Below are 19,961 nucleotides of genomic sequence, written 5' to 3'. Positions count from 1 at the left end.
TCTCTCCACAGACTGGTTCAAACTTGCCTTTCCAACTCCACTGCTTTTTCAGGTAACTTCTCCATTCCAGCCAGGCTGGAATAAATGTCCTCACTGTCCCATGAATATAAATACAGGAATATTCCTGTCTACTCATCTTTGTTTATGGTGCTCCCCCTACCTGGTTACATTCTTTGCCTTTTCTCTGAATCCTAAATCCTACTCATCAATCAATGTCCCATCTCCACTATGAAGGCTTCCATGATAATGCCAGTCCACAGTGGTAACACCTATCATCAGTATGGCTCATTTACCATTTATGTGTGTGAGGCATGACTATACAGTGTTAATATTTTGTGACAGTCTCTTAGCTATATGAAGAGGCAGTATGCTGTAGTGAATAGCGATCCAGCTGGGGAGCATGGAATAACCTGCATTCAAGGGCTGTCTCTGACATATCCTGACTATGTGACTCTGGGCAAGTCATTTAAATTCTCAGTGCTCTAGGCAACTCTCTAAGACTATAATAACTTGCATCAAAAAGTGGGGACCTGCTCAAGCAGAGGGAATTTCTCTATTCAGAGGTTTCCCAGTACCAAGGAAATCACATGTTCAATTCCCAGGCCCCAGTTATATAATGTCAATATATCTGTGTGATAGTAATGGCAATTAAAGATTCCCCTGTATTGGCTTGGTTTTCAAATTGATTGTGTTAAAACCCAGAGTTTGTTAATCCCACCTGTGGGATGGGCTTGTTGATGTGAAAAGAAAGTCCTGAACTGGGAGGAGCTGGTGATGTAGATTTGGAGAGACACTAGAGAGAGGCGGAAGATTTTTTTGGAAGCAGCACCTCGTGGGGAGAGAGAGAGACTAAGAGAATTGCTGGTGGCCGCTTTGAATTGCCCTGGACTTTTGAGACCTGCCCCCTGAGCTGCCAAGGACTGAGGAGACATGGCTGTTTTGCTGGTACTTTTTCTGTCTGTTTTGATGTTGTTTTGCCAGATTTGTCCACTGGTGAAAGACAGTCCTTTTGTTGAAGAAGTCCCGGAACCTGGCTGTTCGCTAAGAAGCCCTGAGACTGTCCTGCAGACAGAGAGTGAATACTGTCCACTCGTGAGGGACGGTGCTGTTGTTGCAGGGGTCTGGAGACTGTCCTGCAGACAGAGTGAATACTGTCCACTGGTGAAGGACAGTGCTGTTGTTGCAGGGGTCTGGGAGCCTTTCTGTTGGTTCAGAAGCCCTGAAGAAGGATTTTCTTGTTGTATGTTTACAGAAATCCTGGGAGAGGGCTTTGCTAATGTGTTCAGGGGTTCTAGGACTGTTCTACAGACAGAGGATGAATTCATGAAGGGACTGGCAATGTATCTTATGGCCTTGCTAAGCCTTGTCTCCCCAGGAACTAAGATTGCTGAGAACTTGCCTCGTGTCAAGATAAAGAAAAGACCTCCATTTGGGTATTAAGTGCTGTGTTTAAACTTGATGTAACTCTGGGGTAGATTCAATTGTGATCCAGGGGTGGGGAACTTTTGACCTTATGTTTGGAAACTAATCTCCATTTGAGAAGAGGGGCTTTGTGGTGGACTTAATTAAGGTATAGCCTAGGGGTGGAGAAGTATTTAGAACAGGGACTTTGTAATTGATTGAATGATTGGAAGGTCCTGGGGTGGGGTAGTACTTGGAGATTATTTAATCACACTTAGTAAATGCTGTATTTTGAATGATGTCATGTTTTGATCTTCTCTGTTCTTGGTTTGTCACTAAATAAAATAGAGAGCACCTATGCTGGTATTTTGAACCTGGGAAGTTGCCTTCTTTTGGCATTACATTACAATCTGTTATAGTACATTGTTGGCTATCTTTAGGTGTGTGTGTGTTCATGATTCCCCTACTAGATTGTTACCCCATTGAGGACTGGTGTCTTATTCTTCTTCGTATCTCCACATTTTCTAGGCTACTTTGAACATAGCAGTTCATTAAAAAATAATTGGTCGGACATCTCCCTCACCTCCTTTTCTTGTACCTTCCCCTCTTTTTATAATTTTGCTCCACAGACTTTTAATTCTTTTAGAAAACATTTACTAAATTCCTGTGTATGGTAGGAACTGAAGAAGATGCCACTCAATAAACATTTAATTGATCGCAGCTATTAGTTCTTACAGATATGCTTGTTTGGATATTTGAGTAGACCTTTGCCCATATTGATATAGGTAACTCCCTCCAGTGGTGCCAAACCTTTTCAGTCAGTATTTTTTGGCCATATATCTTCCCTATAGCTTTAACATATCTCATTCATGGAGGGTTTTCCCAAAATGCACTGGAGACCTAGTTCTAGGATTTTTTCTCATTCTGTCCATTCCAAGTTCAGTACAACCTTACTGCCAAAATGTAAACCAGCCCTCTGTATTCCTATGAGTCCCTTCTGTGCCCAGTTCCTTGTCCCTCAAGAATGTCTGTCTGTATCACGAGACAATAGGCGTGCTTCATCTCTTTTTTCCATTGTGGATCATTAGCCTCTTGAGTAGTTATGGAGCTCATCTTCTGGTCTTTGATGGAATCAGTACTATAACTGTTATACATGAGTGCTTTTTTTGGGGAGGATATTGCTATCTAGACTTGACAAGGACACACTTTTCCTTTGAACTCATCACCAAGCATCCAGCATAACAGGCAAAGAGCTTCTGATCAACAGGGAACTCTTGGTTTTTCTCCCTTACTTGAAGTGGATAATTATAAAATACTGAACCGAATTATCACTGTAGTTTCATCTATCAAGGAATCTTAGTATGATCTTAATATGGGAAAGTGAAATACCTCATTGGTGAAGAGCTTTTTTTTTTTCAAATGCTTTAATAACTTCTAATTTACATCATTCATTTCCGCCAGATTTTGAATTACAATTTTTCTCCCTGTTTTTCCCTGACCCACTGCCCCAAAATAGCAGTCCCACAGGATATCCCCTCCTCCAATCTGCTCTCTCCCATATCTTCTCCCATACCTCCTTCTACTTTTCCACTAGGGCTTGGTGGATCTCTATGCCCCAGTGCCTTGTATATCTTATTTCCCAATTACATGTAAAATAGTATTAATAATAGAATACACACACACACACACACACACACACACACTCTTACAAATTTATATAGATTAAACATTTGATTTTAAAACTTTGAATTCCAGATTCATTCCCTTCTTCACTTGTCACCCACCCTTACTGGGAAGATAAACAATTCAGTATAGGTTGTAAATGTGTAGCTAATGCAAAATGTTACCATAGTAGTTATATTATAAAAAGACTGACTGTATTTCCCTCCCTCCTATCCCACCTCCCACTTGTTCTGTTCTCTACTTTGATCCCATCCCTTTTCAAAAGTAGGTGCTTCCAGCTTCCAACTTCCCTTCCCCCCAGCCTGCCCTCCCTTTCATCATCCCCCCTCTTATACCCCCTCTTACCCCCTTCCCCCCTACTCTCCTGTAGGGTGAGATACCATATTTAGTGTGTATTTTATTCCCACCCCAAGACAAATTCAATGAGAATAAGGTTGACCCATTCCCTTTTGCCTTCCAATCTTCCCCCTCCATTATAACCATTTTCCCTTGTCTCTTCTATATGAGATAGTTTATCGCATTCTGTCTCTCCCCATCTCCTCTCATTATATTCCTCTCTCACCTCTTAATTTCACCTTTTAAGTATCATCCCTTCCTGTTAAATTGGTCCTGTGCCCTCTATCTATGTATACCTGTAAACATATATATATATATATATACATTCACATATGTAGAAATATATATATATATATATATATATTTCTATTCCCTTCAACTACTTTCATACTGAGAAAAGTTTCATCAGTTACAATTATTGTTTTTCCATGTAGGAATGTTAATAGTTCCACTTTGATAAGTTCCTTATGATTTCTTTTCCCTGTTTACCTTCTCATGCTTCTCTTGCTTCTTGTATCTGAATGTCAAATTTTCTATTCAACTCTGGTTTTTTCATCAAGAATGCTTGAAAGTCCTCTATTCCACTGAATGATCATATTTTCCCCTGAAACATGATACTCAGTTTTGCTGGGTAGGTGATTCTTGGTTTTAATCCCAGCTCCTTTGACCTCCGGAATATCATATTCCAGGCCCTTTGATCCCTCAGTGTAGAAGCTGCCAGATCCTGAGTTATCCTGATTGTGTTTCCACAATATTCAAATTGTTTTTCCTGGGTGCTTGTAATATTCTCTCCTTGATCTGGGAATTCCAGAACCTGGCTATAATATTCCTAGGAGTTTTCTTTTTTGGGATCCTTTTCAGGAAGTAATCAGTGGATTCTTTCAAGCTCTATTTTACCCTCTGGTTCTAAAACGTCAGGGCAGTTTTCTTTGAGAACTTCATGGAGGATGATTTCTAGGTTCTTTCTTTGATCATTTGATTTCAGGTAGTCCAATAAGTTTTAAATTATCTCTCCTGGATCTATTTTCCAGGTCAGTGGTTGTTCCAATGAGATATTTCACATTGCCTTCTATTCTTTCATTTGTTTGGATTTGTTTAATAGCATCTTGATTTCTCATAAAGTCATTAGCTTCCATTGGCTCCAATCTAATTCTGAAGGAATTATTCTGTTCAGTGAGCTTTTGAGGTTCTTTTTCAATCTGTCAAATTCAGCTTTTTAAGGCATTGTTCTCATTGCCTTTTTGAGCCTCTTTTGCCATTTGAGTTACTCTATTTTTTAAGGTGTTGTTTTCCTCAGTCAGGCTGTTGACTCTCATTTCATAATTTTCTTGCATTGTTGTCATTTCTCTTCCCAATTTTTCCTCCACTTCTCTTATCTGCTTCTTAAGGTTCTCTATGGCCTGTAACCAGGTTGTATTTTTCTTGAAAGCTTTTGGTGCAGGAGTTCTGACTTCATTGTCTTCCTCCTGTTCCATGCTTTGATCCTTTTTGTCCCCAAAACAGGAGTCTAATATTGGATTCTTCTGTTTGCTTTGCTTCCTTTGCCTGGTCATGTCACCACTCAGTCACTTGACCCCTGGGCTTTTTGCCACAGTAGGACTCTGCCACCAGACAAGGGAGCTTTGTTTCAAACACTGGGGTTTTCTCAGCTGCTGGAGGTATTAGTTGGGTGCCCTCTCTGAGGCCTCCACACACTCTGGCAAGCTGCTCACACACCCCAGGACTTCTATTCTAGACCACAATCCAGAACCAAGCAGGTTAAAGCAAGAGCAATTATCTCTCAGACTAGTTGCTTGGTCCCCCTACACTCTTCAGGGCAGGAGCTGAAGCTGCCACGTGGTGGCGGCTGCTCTGCAGGCCTCAGCAGCTTCTTGCCCTAGGGGCAAAAGCCAATGCACTCCCAACTACTGGGTCCCAAAGTCCACACTGCACTGACCTCTCACTTTGTCCTTAGCATCTATGTGTTGATAATTCTGGAAACCTCCATGGCTGCTGGTGATCTGGAGTCCCTCCAGCCGGTGGTTGGTCAGTCCTGCCCTGGGGCTAAAAAAGTGTGAAGAGCTTTAAAGCTTACAATTTTATACTCCCACATTTTGATTTTAAAATAATCAACAAACAAGAACTAGGAATTATTATTCTTTATACTTTTCATTCAATTTTGTGACTGTGAAGACATGGTTTGTGAAAAATCATTTGTAGTTACCTGTGTGTTCCCTTTTTGTAAAATATATGTGTATGTGTATATACATATATATGTGTATAGAAATATATACATGCATGTGTTTACATACATACATATACAAATATCTGTCTGTCTGCCTACCTATCTATCATCCATCCATCTATCTATCTATCTATCTATCTATCTATCTATCTATCTATCTATCTATCTATCTATCTACCTATCTACCTACCTCTCTGCCTACCTACTGTGTTTCCCTGATAATAAGACACTGTCTTATTATTTTTTTGGAGAGAAAAACACAAGAGGGCTTATTTTCAGGGGATGGCTTATTTTAATGAACATTGACAGAAATTTTAATAAACAGGTAAATGTGAACAAAAAAATGTACCTTTATTCAATAATGATCATGTCATCTTCTTCAACAACATCGTCAGAAGTGTCCATACCCTGAATTCCATCCTGGATGTCTTGCGCCTCCATTTCCTTCAGAAGAAGTGGACCCAATCTGTCACGTCCAGCAATATAGCTCTCTTTAAATGAATATGTCTTGTCCAGGTAACCTGCTTGTAGTGCCTTGTCGACACAGCTGTCAGTAATTTTATCCCATGACTTCTTCACCCAAGTCATGACTTCTTGCAGACAGGGCTTCACAAAGTTTCCACGCTGATTTCTTTCCATTCTATTTTCAATGTAGTCATTGACTTCCATGCGAAATGGTCCTTGAATGGCTTGTTTATTGCAATATCAAGGGTCTGGAGATAGGCAGTCATTCCTGCAGGAATCATTACTTGATCTATTCTCTCTGCAAGGAAGTTCTTCATTTCTTTAGTGCGGTGAGTGCTGGCTGAATCCCAGACTATCAGACCTCTTTGGTTACCTCGCATTAACAAGTGGCAGCATTAAATCAACCCACTTTCTTATAATGGCTTGTGTACACCAGGCTTTTTCAGTTTCAAGAACGTAAATGCCAGATACACGTTCAATCTTATCTTTCTTGCCCTTACTGATGATTAGAGGTGTGGCTTTCTTTCCATCCAAACGAATTGCCAAAACACAGGTGACCCGTGCACTTTCATAGCCAGTGGTGGGAGTGTAGGTTGATGTTGCACCCCTGTGATGAATTGTTGTTTGAGATCCTTGTCCCATAAACACTGCAGTTTCATCCATAGCAATCATATTGCAGGTTTGGTACTTGGAAATGTTGATCCTATCAATAAAGGACTTGAATACAAGTGCATGTTTAATAACTTCAGCATCTTCCAGCTTAAACAGTGTTGTTGATCTTCTTAGGGACAGTTCATACCGTTGAAGGAAACCGTCCAACCAGTGTTGTGATGCTTTGAATCCTTCTGAGACCATTTCAAACTCTGGTGCCATTGAAAGGGCAAATGCTTGAATATCAGCCCTGCGCACAACCAAGGCCTTTGCTCTCCTGTAAGCAATCCATTCACCAATGAGTATCTCCAAGTCAGGATATAAGGGCTGCCGACCTGATCCAGACCTGCGCTTTTTCCCTTTTCCCGCATCCACCTGTTGATTGAGGTTATTATAATCTGCTCTCCATTTTCTGACCATTCGAAGATCCAAAAGTTTTTCTTTACAGAAAACTGCAAGATTCTTGCCATGTGACTCCTCTACAATTGCTTTCTTATACTCAACAGTATACGGTAGCTCTTCCTTTTTGTACTCATGTCTGGGGGTCAGAACAGACAGAATAATAAAATTATGACCATCAGTCCTTCTTTTCACTCCATCATGCCCCCTGAGTTCTTCTTTTTTCCTCCATCATGCCCTTTTTATCCTCCATCATGCCCCCTCACTCCCGCTTACATACCGGGTTTTTATGTTGTCCTGCCTCAGCTCTCCTCCGCGGCACTGCTCTCAATGGCGCCAACAAGCAAATCACTGGGGAAGAACAGGATGATGCGCTCACTGCTGCAGCTCTGATTGGATGCAGCTCGGAGCGTGGCGTGCGTTTCACCCGGGAGGGGGAAGGGGACGGTGCATACAGAGGGTACTGTAATGTAGCGTGTAGCGCAGGGGATCACCTTCACTACATTAGCAATCTCAATAGGGCTTATTTTCGGGGGAGGGCTTATTTTAGAGGAATCTTACACAGTAAGGGGAGGGCTTATTTTCGGGATAGGTCTTATTATCGGGGAAACACGGTACCTATCTACCTAGCTAGCTAATTTCCTAGCTAAAGTCCAGAACAAATTAGCCCCTAGGAATAGAGAGCAACCAGGTCATCTAAGGCAGGGTTAACTGGCCCAGGCCAGAAAAATGAAACAAGTTAAAACTTCCATGTCAGTCAGCACTGAGATCAGGCCTGTGAGTAACCATTGTACTTTCAGCCTGGACAAGTTAGGAAAACATGTATATATATATATATATATACACATGCAGTATAATTAGTATGTATACATATAAGTATATAAATACATGTGCACATACATATACACTTATGTATATAACAATAAATCTAAATATACAATATGTATGTAAATATATATACACATATTTACACATACTTGTATGTTTGTGAGTGTGTGTGTATTTGTGTATATCTACCTTCCTGTCTTATCCAAATTGGAAGCTCGATGGACACTCACAGGTCTGATCCCAGTGCTTTATTTTTCTGATCTGGGCTGGTTTAACTCTCTTTAGGTAACCAGATCACCCCACATTCCCTAGGGCTAAGTATATTTGTTTTGGACTTAGCTAGGACATCTAATTAGCTTTAGCTTTCCTGAAACTCAGAACTCCCAAGCTCAAGTGATCTATCAGCATCAGACTGCAACAAGAATTTTAGGTGTGCTATATGTAACATAGCCAACAATTTGAGCCAAGCTCACATTTTCATCAAGAATGCCCTCTCTCTCTCTCTCTGTCTGTCTCTATGTCTCTGTCTCTGTCTCTGTCTGTCTGTCTGTCTGTCTCTCTCTCTCTCTATATATATATATATACATACACATAATATATAATACATATATAATACATATATATGATACATACAAAGATTTTTTTAAAGATGAGAAAGTAGACATAAATTGATGGACTTTTGATCACTTTTTTTGTGTGTGAAATAATACCGTTCGTATTTTTTTCTTAGTCATTTGATGTGTTTCTCTCTTCCAGATATCTTAATGTCCAATTTCTTAATGTATTCAAAATTGTACAGTTTTCAGAAGAGTTTTCTTCTCTGTATTTTGGCTTGTCTAGCTGTTTCCTCACTTCCTTCTCCTCTTTTTCTCCCTCTGCTCTTCCTTTCACTTCCCAGTGCAGGACACTAGGAACTAAAGTCTTAGAGTCCAAATATATTTTTTCTGTTGTCACTGGTAATGAACAGAGTTCTGTGCAGAATGATGGCACATCTGTGTCACACTTCATCTGTTTGTTTACCTTCCTTCCTGTTTCATCTCTAAGTGCCCTTGTCGTAATCTGACTTAGTTGGGTTTCATATAAAGTTTTCCGCCAACTTATTTTTTTTCCATTGCTATTTCATGTTTTGGGAGGTGGAACTTTTTTATAATCTTCCACCATATGCTTACATAAGTTTTTGAAAATGAGTTTATATACTAAATCAGTATTACCCTTTGCTGTCAAGTATTGCTGTTTGGCAAGATTAAGTATTTGCTAGCATATGTTATTTCTGGACTCTTTGGTCTCCTTACTTTGGAGACTGCTTTACATGAATTAAACCTCTGTAGGAAATGTTGGTTATATAAGTCATTGTATTTAGACACATGAATTATATATACACGTATATCTCTATATGTTTAATTTTATTTATTTATATATGTTACAATACATGCCTGTTTATATATTTAATTTTATAGGCTATAAAACATGTCAGCATATGTTCACATGCACATACATGTATATACATATTTAAATGACACGTATGTGTGTGTATTCTACATACGTGCTGCGTGTAACATATACTATAAACCTATGCATAGATACATACATACATGCATGCATAATGCTCCTTAAATGACATCATTGTAAAGGCTGTCTGTGTGTTTATACATAAAGACAGTTTTGTATAAACCTTCTAAATGTTAAGAGAAGAAAAAATAAACAAAACCCTCTCCTCAAATTCTTCCCCCTACTCATTGGTTTATTCACTATTCTTCCATACAGTGAGGAGAAGGGGCATACACTGTACACAGGGAGAACTAATGCTTCTTGTTAGAATCACACTAGGGAGTACAAAGTAGTGATCACTAGAGGAGGGGATTCCAGCTTACCACTACCTATGTTGGCTTATCAATAGCACACGCAAAACCACAGGGTTTGGGTTTAGGGATATGTAGGATCCTTCTGCACTTTTCCCACCCATCCACTTTAAAAGAAAAACTGTGCCAGATGGATAGATGGGTGGATGGATGGATGGATGGATGGATGGATGGATGGATGGATGGACAGATGGACGGATGGATGAAGAAAGTCCTTATGAAGTATTAAGTAGGAATAGATAAGTGGATATGGTCAGAAGAAAGCCCTACTCCACCCTACAATGGGAAGCGGGAGAGGGAAGAATTGGGCTTAATGTGTATAATTGGTGGTTTCTTTCTTTTGGATCTTCCTTTATTCTTCCTTCAGCATGGCAAGCAAGAACAGTTCTCTGGATGCAAATTTCACTGATTTTATTTTACTCTGAAATAATTTCTTTTAATTTTAACTTAGTTTAAAAATCAAAAGGTGTCAAAGAATAACAGCTGTGATTTTTTCTAATTTGTAAAAAAAATTTCTCATAGACTTTGTATATGGGAGACAATTTACCTTTGAAAAATATATCCTGCAGATGCTTCTAGTTTGTGGACAAAGACTCCAGAGGAAATTGAGGAAGAAAGGGCAATAAAGGAAATGTGCTATAAGTCTGGTAAGCATTTTGGTGATGGTGTGGGTTTTTTTCTAGTTCTGTGCGTAAGCACTATACTAACCATTATTTTCCTTATGGGGAGATTAGGTGAATACTACAGATTTCACGCTCCTCCAGACATTTCAGCAAAAAGCATAACTTCAACAGTGGAAAAAGATTTAGCAAAACCCTTGGAAAATGGCAATGAATTGCAAGAAGGTAAGCAATTAAATGACAGCACCTCAAAGTGATGCTTAGGAGATATCTAGTGCTATGGCATGAATGAGTTATTTAGTGAGATACACACAAAGACTGTCTTTTATGTTTGTTTGTTTCTTTGGTTGGTTGGTTGGCTGGTTGGCTGGTTTTGAGCTAGCTCTGTGATTTCATTCATGTAGGTAAGGTCCAAAGCATAAATTCCCTCCATTGATGCTGATAATTAGATTCTTAAAAAGTTGTTTGGGACACTGAAAGGTTTAATGACTTACCCAACATTTCACAGACCCCAGTATCAGAGGCAACCTGGGTTTTCCTGACTGTGAGCTCCATTATCTATCTACCATGTTACTCTGCATCTCAGGACAGAATTTAAATGGGAAATAAATCCACTTCAAGTGGACAATGGTTTTATCCTATGTCTTAAATTTAATATGAGAAGCTTTTATGAAATGTAATTATGCCTTCCCAGGTGTGCAGAATGAATAGAGGAGGGTTTCTACAAACCTTATTTTTTATGATTTTGCAGATGTTTTGCTGCTAACATTTTATCTTACAATAGCAGGGGTGAAAATAGGAGAAGATTTTTCTTATTGAATTGATAAGCTAATTGAAACCCAACAAGGTTCAATGACTTGTATGCAATGACAGAAGAAGGTCAGTGGCTGAAGTCAATTTTGGGCTCTTGGCTCCTGGGACTCACTCTCCTCCAATTCCTTCTCCTTTCCTTCTGTAATTAGTGAACAGAACTAAAAGTCTGCACTGGGGAGGCTGGATGGGAATGTTCTTTTTTTCTTGAAAAGATGAAATGTATGTTTAATTTCAATGTGTATAGAATTGATTGTGTTAGAGTTGTCTGATATATTGGCTAGAAACAGGAAAACACGGTGAAAGTCTATGGACTCAACGAAACTTCACATTCTCGCCCCTAGGATGAGCTTTAAAACCAGTTTTGCAGCAGTAGCAGGGATTTGTGTCAAACAGACCCAGCAGGGAAAGCCACCAGGGCCAAGGTGGGTAGGGGTAGGGAAATAGCCCCCCACACATGTGGTTAATCCACAGAGCAGATGATTTGCCTGTCCTTTATCAAGAAATAACTGTTATCATTTGGTATACTCTTTAACTTTCTGGAAGCAGATGACTGACTTTTAACATCCCATGGCAGGTGTAGTACAAGTTGGGAGGCATTTAAAGGTCTCTGACCCATCCTCCTACTTCACAAAGTGACCCTTCAGTAACATGGGTCCATGAAGTATCTTTATGATATCCTCAGTGCAGGGGAATTCCTCAGGTCTGAACTCACTTTACCAACAGAGATCACACCCTAGTGTTTGACTTAAGAGTTAAGTCCTAGGGAGCTGCCTGAGGTACAAAAAGGTTGGGTAACTTTTACCCAGTGTCACACAGAGGGAGAGGATGGAAAATATCTTTGGAGCCAGTTGGACCTGGGTTTCAATCTCACCTCTGACATGAACTGTGTGACCTTGGGCAAGTCACTTGACTTCCCTCAATTTTATCTTCCTCCTCTCTATAAGGAGCTCCCTTCCAGTTCAGCATTTATAATCCTAAATTTTCCACATAGCTAATAAGTGTCAGAGGTGGGGATTTGAACCCAGGTACCCCTGACTCTAAGCCAGGTACTCTACTACATCATGCTGCCTCACTCATGAAAGAGAAGAAAATGGTGGGATAGGAGGGGAAGGTGATTATAAAAGCCTTTTTGATTGATTTATAGTATGATTTTAACATGAATTTACTAAAGAATGAAATGATACTAAGAAGATATATGAGAAAGTGAGGCAGTCACTTCATTTCCACAAGAGCAGTCAATAATAACACACAACTTTTACTAAATACGATACTTCCGAATAGGAGTTAAACCAGGAAATATTTGTAAATGCCTTTAAAGTCATGATATTTTAAAAAACACAATCAAAAATAATTTCTATTTCATGTCCAATAGAGAAGAAATAGTTTAAAAATGTCAGATTACCAATTCATTTTTGAATTGATCAGATAAGAAAATAGTCTCATTTTCCTCTTTGAGAATTAAATTGTGAAACTGCTTTAAAAAGTCGTGTACTTTATTGTTCATGAAATCATTGTACAAACAATACTTGCCTTAGGCTATATGCCAGAGTCTTGCTGGCTTCTCCTAAGCATCTATAAATGTGCTATTTCTGTAACACAGTTCCTGTGGCGATCTGCGCTTCAGAAACATCGCTATTGATATGTCGATCTCCCTACCCCCTTTTTATGCCATTTTAGGGGATGGTCTTACAGTTCCAACGAAGTTCAATATATTTGAAAGACAAGGTGAGATAAAAGCATCATTGGATGGAAAACCAAGAACTGACCTTGCTGCTTTTGAAAATGGAGGTGACTTCATACAGCATTTTAAAAATATTTACTACTAGTTATATTTGATATTCCACAGACCACCAGATGTATTCTTCTGAATGGACATGTTAAGCAGGTCTCATAATTATAAAATGACATTCTTTGATCAATCCTGTGTTTTTCATGTTATTGTTCTCTTTAAAGAGAATGATTTCCATAACAATAGAAAAAGTATTTTTTTTTAAATGAATGGTTAATGAATATGCTAGTTGCTATGAAAAGGTACATATATTTGGACCTATGCAAGACAAATGACTTATACATGTGTATTGTTTTATCTGTCTCAGGCTATTTCTTAATCTTCATATTTATCTTAAGTGATTGAATTGTTCACATTTAATTCAATGACAAATATTTTAACTACCATGTGATGTAATAGATTTTTTAAAAATGATGTAGTCCCTACCTTTATAAGCACTCTACAATCTAATAAGGGAGACAGGATATGTACATATATATATATATATATATGTATGTATACACACACACAAATATAAGTATGAGAGAAGGTGGGATGTGGCATAAGTAAAAGAGACTTTCAGATACAATGCTCTAGGAAATCCTTTTACTAACAACACCATTGCTCCCACTCAGGTATTTTGAACTAGATCCTTCAAGAATATATCTGAAAGCAATACACTTTATGTCACTAGTTTTAAAACTTTCGTTTAAACCAAAAGTATAAGGAAGAATGAGAAATAGAGATAAAGGGTAGAAAAAGAAGAGGAGAGAGACAAAACTGATTTCAAGCCAAGGACTGAAAATAAAAACTGAATATTTAGGTATTATGTCAGTGATGCTTTTTCTGTACAGTGTTGCTCCTCTATTCTCTCTTGGCCTACTCTCTGTTTGGATATCTTCAAGTTCTAAGCTAATTGACTTGCTCCTTTCCTTAATTTTTCCCCATGTCTTTGACAGAGAATTGAAACTAGTAATCAGTGGCTGGTTATGTCTAGGGAGAATGATGCAGGGATCTCTCAGTTGTATATGGAACTCTTGTGAAAATTCCTTTCAGAATGAATGAAGGAGCTAAAGTTGTTGTTTATAGCCTGAAGAATAGAAGACTCGGGGTGGCCATGTTAGTTGTCTTCACATCTCCAAAGCACTGCCATGTGGAAGAAGGATTGGATTTATTGTAATTCCACAGGACACATCTAGGACCACAAGGTAGAAGTTGATAGTGAGGATGAAGAGCAGGGAGTGAAGGAGATTATCAGTTCAATATAAGGAAAAACTTCCTAATAATTGGGTTGGAATGGAATGGGTTGACTTGTGAGGGAGTAAATTCCTTATCCCTGCAAATATTTAAACAAAGTCCAGAGACATTTTGTTGGGATTGTCAAAGAAGTGGTTGATATTTAGAGAAAGGATTGGCAGCAGGTGACCTTTAAGGACATTGTCAACTCTGTAATTCTTAGAGTGGGCATTGTCTATATGAGACTATAGAGTAAGGTGAATTGATTGAAAGAATATGGGTTCTAATCCCAACTGAGCCATTTTGCTTCCTTTGTGACTATAGGAGCAAGTCATCTCACCTGGTGGGGTTTCAGTTTCTTTATCTATAAAATGAAAAGATAGAGCCAGAGGACCTCTCTTGGCATTTTGAGTTCTAAATCTATGATCCTATGATCTGCCAATGAGCGAAACTGGGGACTTGTTTCTGTGACTTGTTTTGAGCCTCTAAAAAACTAGATGGTTGTGAAGAACAAACCAGACCAGCTCAACAAGTTGTAATATTGTCTTACTGAGTCAGTCTGGTTCCTTAGTTGGCAAAAATCTATCAAATAACAAGAGTTTATTAAGCACCTACTGTATACTAAGCACTAGGCTGACAAAGCAAAAGGTAAAAGAGTCCCTGCTCTCAAGAAACTTCCATTCTATATTCTCTTAAATCCACCCTTCTCTATTGTCTCATTCTATAGGGGGAGACCTCACAACCTACATAGGTATGTAGGTACAAACACACAAAAAATCAGTACTTGCTTGCTTTGGGGCAGGAGGGAAGACATCAGTGGCTGATAGGGACCCAGAGAGGCCTTATACAGAAAGTGATGATGATTGAGCTTAACCATGAAGGGAAACACCAGGAATGAAGGACAGCTAGTGTAAAGGCACAGGGATAGGAGTGGAAAAGCCTGTTTGAGGCATAGAGTGTGTGGAAGGGCATAATATGTAAGAAGGCTGGCAAGGCAGGATGAGACCAGATTATGAAGTACTTGAGATGGTCAAATAGAAGAGTTTGTAATTTTTTTTCCTAGAAAACCATACAAAGTCAGAGTTTCTTGAACATTAATGGTGACAGGGTCAGATTTGTGATTGGGTGACTTTGTGGAGGGTACATTGGAATAGGGAGAGAAGAGCTAGCTAGGTCAATTAAAAATCCATTTCCAAAGTCCAGGTGACAGGTAACAGAGGGCTTAAAATAGAATGATGGACATGTAGAAGGGAACATATACAAGAAATATTATGAATAAAGCAACAAGATTTGGCAACTGATTGGATATAAGGGATGAGTGAGAGTAAGGAGCTAAAGATGTCACCAGAATTGCCTACCCATTGAATGACCGGAAGAATGGTGGCACCCTTGACAGAAACAGAAAATCCAGAAGTTGGTGGTGTGTTTCAAGAGACTGATAAGCTGTGAGCTTAGGGTGTTTGGAAGAATATCAAAAAGGTTCAGAACTTCAGTACTCTAAATGAACAGATCCTGTGTTCTCAGAAATGTCTGTTGGAGTATTGTTCTGGGTGCCACATTTTCAAAGGGGCATTCACATCTTGTCCTGAGTTGGGGCAGCTGAGACCTGGAAATATGGGATATTTCATTGGGAAAAGAGAAGACTTAGGGAAGATGTGGTTTTATTTTTGTATATTTAAAAGGCTGTTATATGAAAACAATGGATAATTATTGCATGCAGTGAGCTCCAGAAGGCAGAATTAGAAGTTGTTGAGTCATTTTAATTGTGTTTGGATCCTTCGTGACCCTATTTGGGGTTTTCTTTGGAAAGATACTGGGGTATTTGCCATTTTCTTCTCCAGCTCATTTTGCATATGAGGAAACGGAGGCAAACAGGGTCTTAAGTGACTTTTCCAGGTCACACAGTTAGTGTCTGAAGCCACATTTGAACTCAGGAAGATGACTCTTCCTTATTCTAATAACACTACTCTATTCACTGTGCCACCTAGTTACACTCCCCCCCCCCCCCCCGAATTAGAAGTAATGGGAAGTTAGCGGGATATAAGCAAGAATTTCCGAACAATCTGAGCTTTTAAAAGAAATGGGCTGCCTTGTGAAATTGTCACTGAACTTCTCAATCACTAGAAAAGTATATCAAGCAAGAAGCAATATCACCCTCAGCAGGAGCTGATGTTGAGAGGATTTCTGAGTGGGGTTGGAGGTTAGGGGAGATTACATCTAAGGCTCAGCATCACTAAGATTTTGTGTTTCTCTGATTCAGGGGGTGACTATTATGTACCGCAAAGGATCATATTTCTTGGAGTGGATGAAAGTGAAGCTTTAACTGAGGAGAATGAATTCATCATGTCAAAAGGTTCAAACAGTAGTAAAGGTAAGAAATTTTTTATGCTTCTTATCATTAATTTTGTTTTATTTATAACTGGTTTGGGCACATGTAATAAAAGCCTATTATCATATATTACAGACTTTAATTGAATAACCTAACAAAAATCCAAACTCCAATTCCTTTTTTATTTCATTAACTAAAAAAAAAAATCTAGATTTACTTCCATAGAAAGTTCAGGTTGCAACTAGAGAGATAGGATTGCCTTCTTGTACCTTTTTAAACCTTTAATTAAAGGAATAAAGTATGGAAATGATCATGAGCTCAATATGTCTCCTTTGAGCGGTTCTTTGTTTTTTGCTTTGCCACTCATATTTTACTGAGAACTCTTAAGGAGGGAGGAGTCCCTAAGTCTTTCCACCCCAGGCTGCAAGAAGTTATTATCTTGTCACTAAGAGAGATTTTTTCCCCCTTTTCTCCATGAATACTACCGAGTGATGTCTACTTCTTTGTAATATTAATGTCCTTAATTAGCTAAAGAATAACTGAAGAAATATTTTCTATTTGAAGTCAGAAAAAAACAGAAATGGACTTACTGAAAAACCTGCATAATTCATATGAAAAATAGAATTTCAATAAAAGACAAGAAAATTTTGAGATAAATGTTCTAGAAAAGGGAAGTATTATATAAGTATAGATGGAGAGAGGTAGATTGGTGGGTAGATATTCATTCAATAGCACTAAAGATGGTCCCTTTCCCCCAAGGAGCTTACATTCTAATGGGGGAAGATACCATATAAAAGAGAACTGAAGGGGAGAGGGTAAAAGAAAAAGAGGGAAGAGAATGAAGGTAGTAGAGTGGAGGCATGGTGGACCAGGTTCTAGGGAGATAAGTCAGTAGCGCAGCCTGGAGAGAAACAGAGACATAGTTGATCTGGGTTTCCTCCTCAAAATGGAGGATATGGGAAGAACCAGTCAGAGGGAGAGGTTTCAGGGGCTAAGGGTACTTACATTGGGAAAAGTAACAGTGAACTATGGGTCAAGACGCAGACCTTCTAGTTTCCTAATCTGTAAAATGAGTGAGTTTAAATGATTGCTAAGGTACTTTAATTCTCTAAAATGGTGTGATTTGTAGGAACCTGTACTGAGGGCTAAATTTAAAGTTTATTCGGGAATTTATATGAGTTGGTCCAGGTCATATAGGTAATGAGTAGTAGAGCCAGAATACCAAGCCTGGTTCTTCTGTTCTCTTTCCATGGCACCATGAGGCTCCATTTTAGAGTACACCACTATTTGTGGGATTGATAGGCATCTTTATTTTTTTTTGTACATGATATTTCTTTTAAAATAGTGTATCATTACTATGGTATTTAAATTTTGAAAATACTTCTCTGGCTCCAAATTGGTATTACTGGGGAGAAGTAGTGACAAGGAGAACAGGGCATGTGATATTTAATGCATTACAAAAAATTGACAAGTATTTATTTTCTTTCCCTTCTGCTTCCCTCCCACATTGAATAATTAAAAAAAATCCCTCCCAACAGACATGCATAGTCCAGCAAGCCACATTTCCACATTTACAAAAAAAAAAATCATCTCTTATTCTGTATTTTAAATCCATCTCCTCCTCTGATGGGTGGAATGTTTCACCTTTAGTCCTTTGGACTCAGGGTTTGTCATTGCATTAATAAGAGTCTAAAAATCTTTTCAAGTTATTTTTCTTCTATAATATTGTTGTCACTGTGCAGGTTTTTTGGTTTCTGCTCTTTTCACTCTGAATTAGTTCATAAAAGGGCTTCCCAGTTTCCTCTGTAACAGCCCATCTTGTCATTCATGATGGCACAGTAATATTGAATTATATTCACATGCCACAGTTTGTTTAGTCATTCTTCAACCACCTAATGCATTTTAAAAAATAATATGTAAAAAAGATTGGAATTTTTTTCATTAGTGGGGTAATACCACAAGGGGAATTTTGACATGTTAAACTTAAAAAGTACTTTTATTAATAACAGACATTCTTCTTTCTTCTTCTCTTTCCAAAGGCATAGAGGACAGTCTTCATCCAAAGCATCCTGTAACTACAAGACCAGTACCTACAACACACGTATTAAATGCTACTGAGAATATCAACACAAAATGCAAAGAGGATCCCTCTTCAAGTGAGATGTACTTGGGTATATTTGAACTACATCCAATCAGTTCATGAAATAGCCCATCAAAAATGATTATATCTCAGAAGTAGGAGGCAGGTCCTGAGAATGAAGGAAACAAGATTCTCTTGGTATCTCTCTGAAATATAATATGGTTTTGAAAAGTGTATATAATCTTTGTTGACTTCATGTCTGGAAAACTGAGATATCAGCAATTAGCTATCACTTAGGCTTGTTTTTAGGATTAATGAACAAACTTAAAAAATCATCTACAGATAAATACCATATAAATGCTTTGGATTACCCAAATATTTTACACTTTGGAAGTTATTCATAATGAATCTCCCCTCTTCAAGGTTGCTCTCTCTTTACAATTCAGTGTATTGGACCCACTTCCTAGGGAGGCAAAAGAGTTGGAGGAAAAAAATACGTAAGGTCACTCACTGCTACACTGTAATCCTTTCACTCTCCACGATCTGCAGTAATGAGGCCATTCCAAGCCTTGTCTTCCCTTTTCAAGACCCAGCTCAATATCCACAATGTTTTTTTAAATTTTTTTTATTTTTACCAACTGATGAATTTCCCTGTTTTATTGAGAAAACCTAGGCCATTCATGATAAGGGCCCTTACTCTGCTCTTCCATAACTCAAAATCTTTTCTCTAGTGGTAATGTAACCCTCTACTCCTGTGCCCTTCCTCCTCTCCAGTGTCTTCTTGACCTTGTTCTTTTGATCATTCCTTCTAGTTCATCTTAAACCATTCCTCTTACTTGGTTCCTTTCTCTCTGTCTACAAACATATGTGGATCTAATTAACCTAAAATACATACACACAGGCATGCATACACTTCCCTTGACTATCCACCCCTCGACATTCTCCTTTTCAGTGTTAAACTTCTAGAAGGAGTAGAAATTTCTTAGTGCCCAAGTTACTACTATTAACACCCTCTAATTTTGCTTTCATTTCCACACCATTACTAAAATATCTTTTTCTAAGGCCATCAATGCCCTCTTAATTGTCTTTTGCTAGTTATCATCCTTCTCATTCCCTTCTTTCCTTCCTTCTCTCTTTCTCCCTTCCTTTCTTTTTCTTTCTCCCTCCCTTCCTTCCTTCCTTCCTTCCTTCCTTCCTTCCTTCCTTCCTTCCTTCCTTCCTTCCTTCCTTCCTTCCTTCCTTCCTTCCTTCTTTCCTCCCTTCCTTCCT

General features: G+C 38.6%; 1 protein-coding gene across 1 annotated transcript in view; it reads left to right on the top strand.

The window, feature by feature from the left end:
• The window catches only part of CUNH12orf50 (chromosome unknown C12orf50 homolog), a 41,297-nt gene that overhangs the window by 11,025 nt on the left and 10,311 nt on the right, over window positions 1–19,961 (top strand). The window contains exons 5-9 of the mRNA XM_069095064.1: window positions 10,416–10,493; window positions 10,581–10,691; window positions 12,957–13,067; window positions 16,544–16,654; window positions 18,652–18,768. Of these exons, the coding sequence (XP_068951165.1) occupies window positions 10,416–10,493; window positions 10,581–10,691; window positions 12,957–13,067; window positions 16,544–16,654; window positions 18,652–18,768 (528 nt within the window). The remainder of the gene's footprint in view (window positions 1–10,415; window positions 10,494–10,580; window positions 10,692–12,956; window positions 13,068–16,543; window positions 16,655–18,651; window positions 18,769–19,961) is intronic.

The sequence above is a fragment of the Petaurus breviceps genome, unplaced genomic scaffold (genome assembly GCF_028583685.1).
Source record: "Petaurus breviceps papuanus isolate PSGF00001 unplaced genomic scaffold, PetGlider_PUasm1.0 225, whole genome shotgun sequence".
NCBI classification, from domain to species: domain Eukaryota; kingdom Metazoa; phylum Chordata; class Mammalia; order Diprotodontia; family Petauridae; genus Petaurus; species Petaurus breviceps.
The sequence above is the reverse complement of the archived record's forward strand: the minus strand, read 5'-3'. Positions and strand labels throughout refer to the sequence as shown.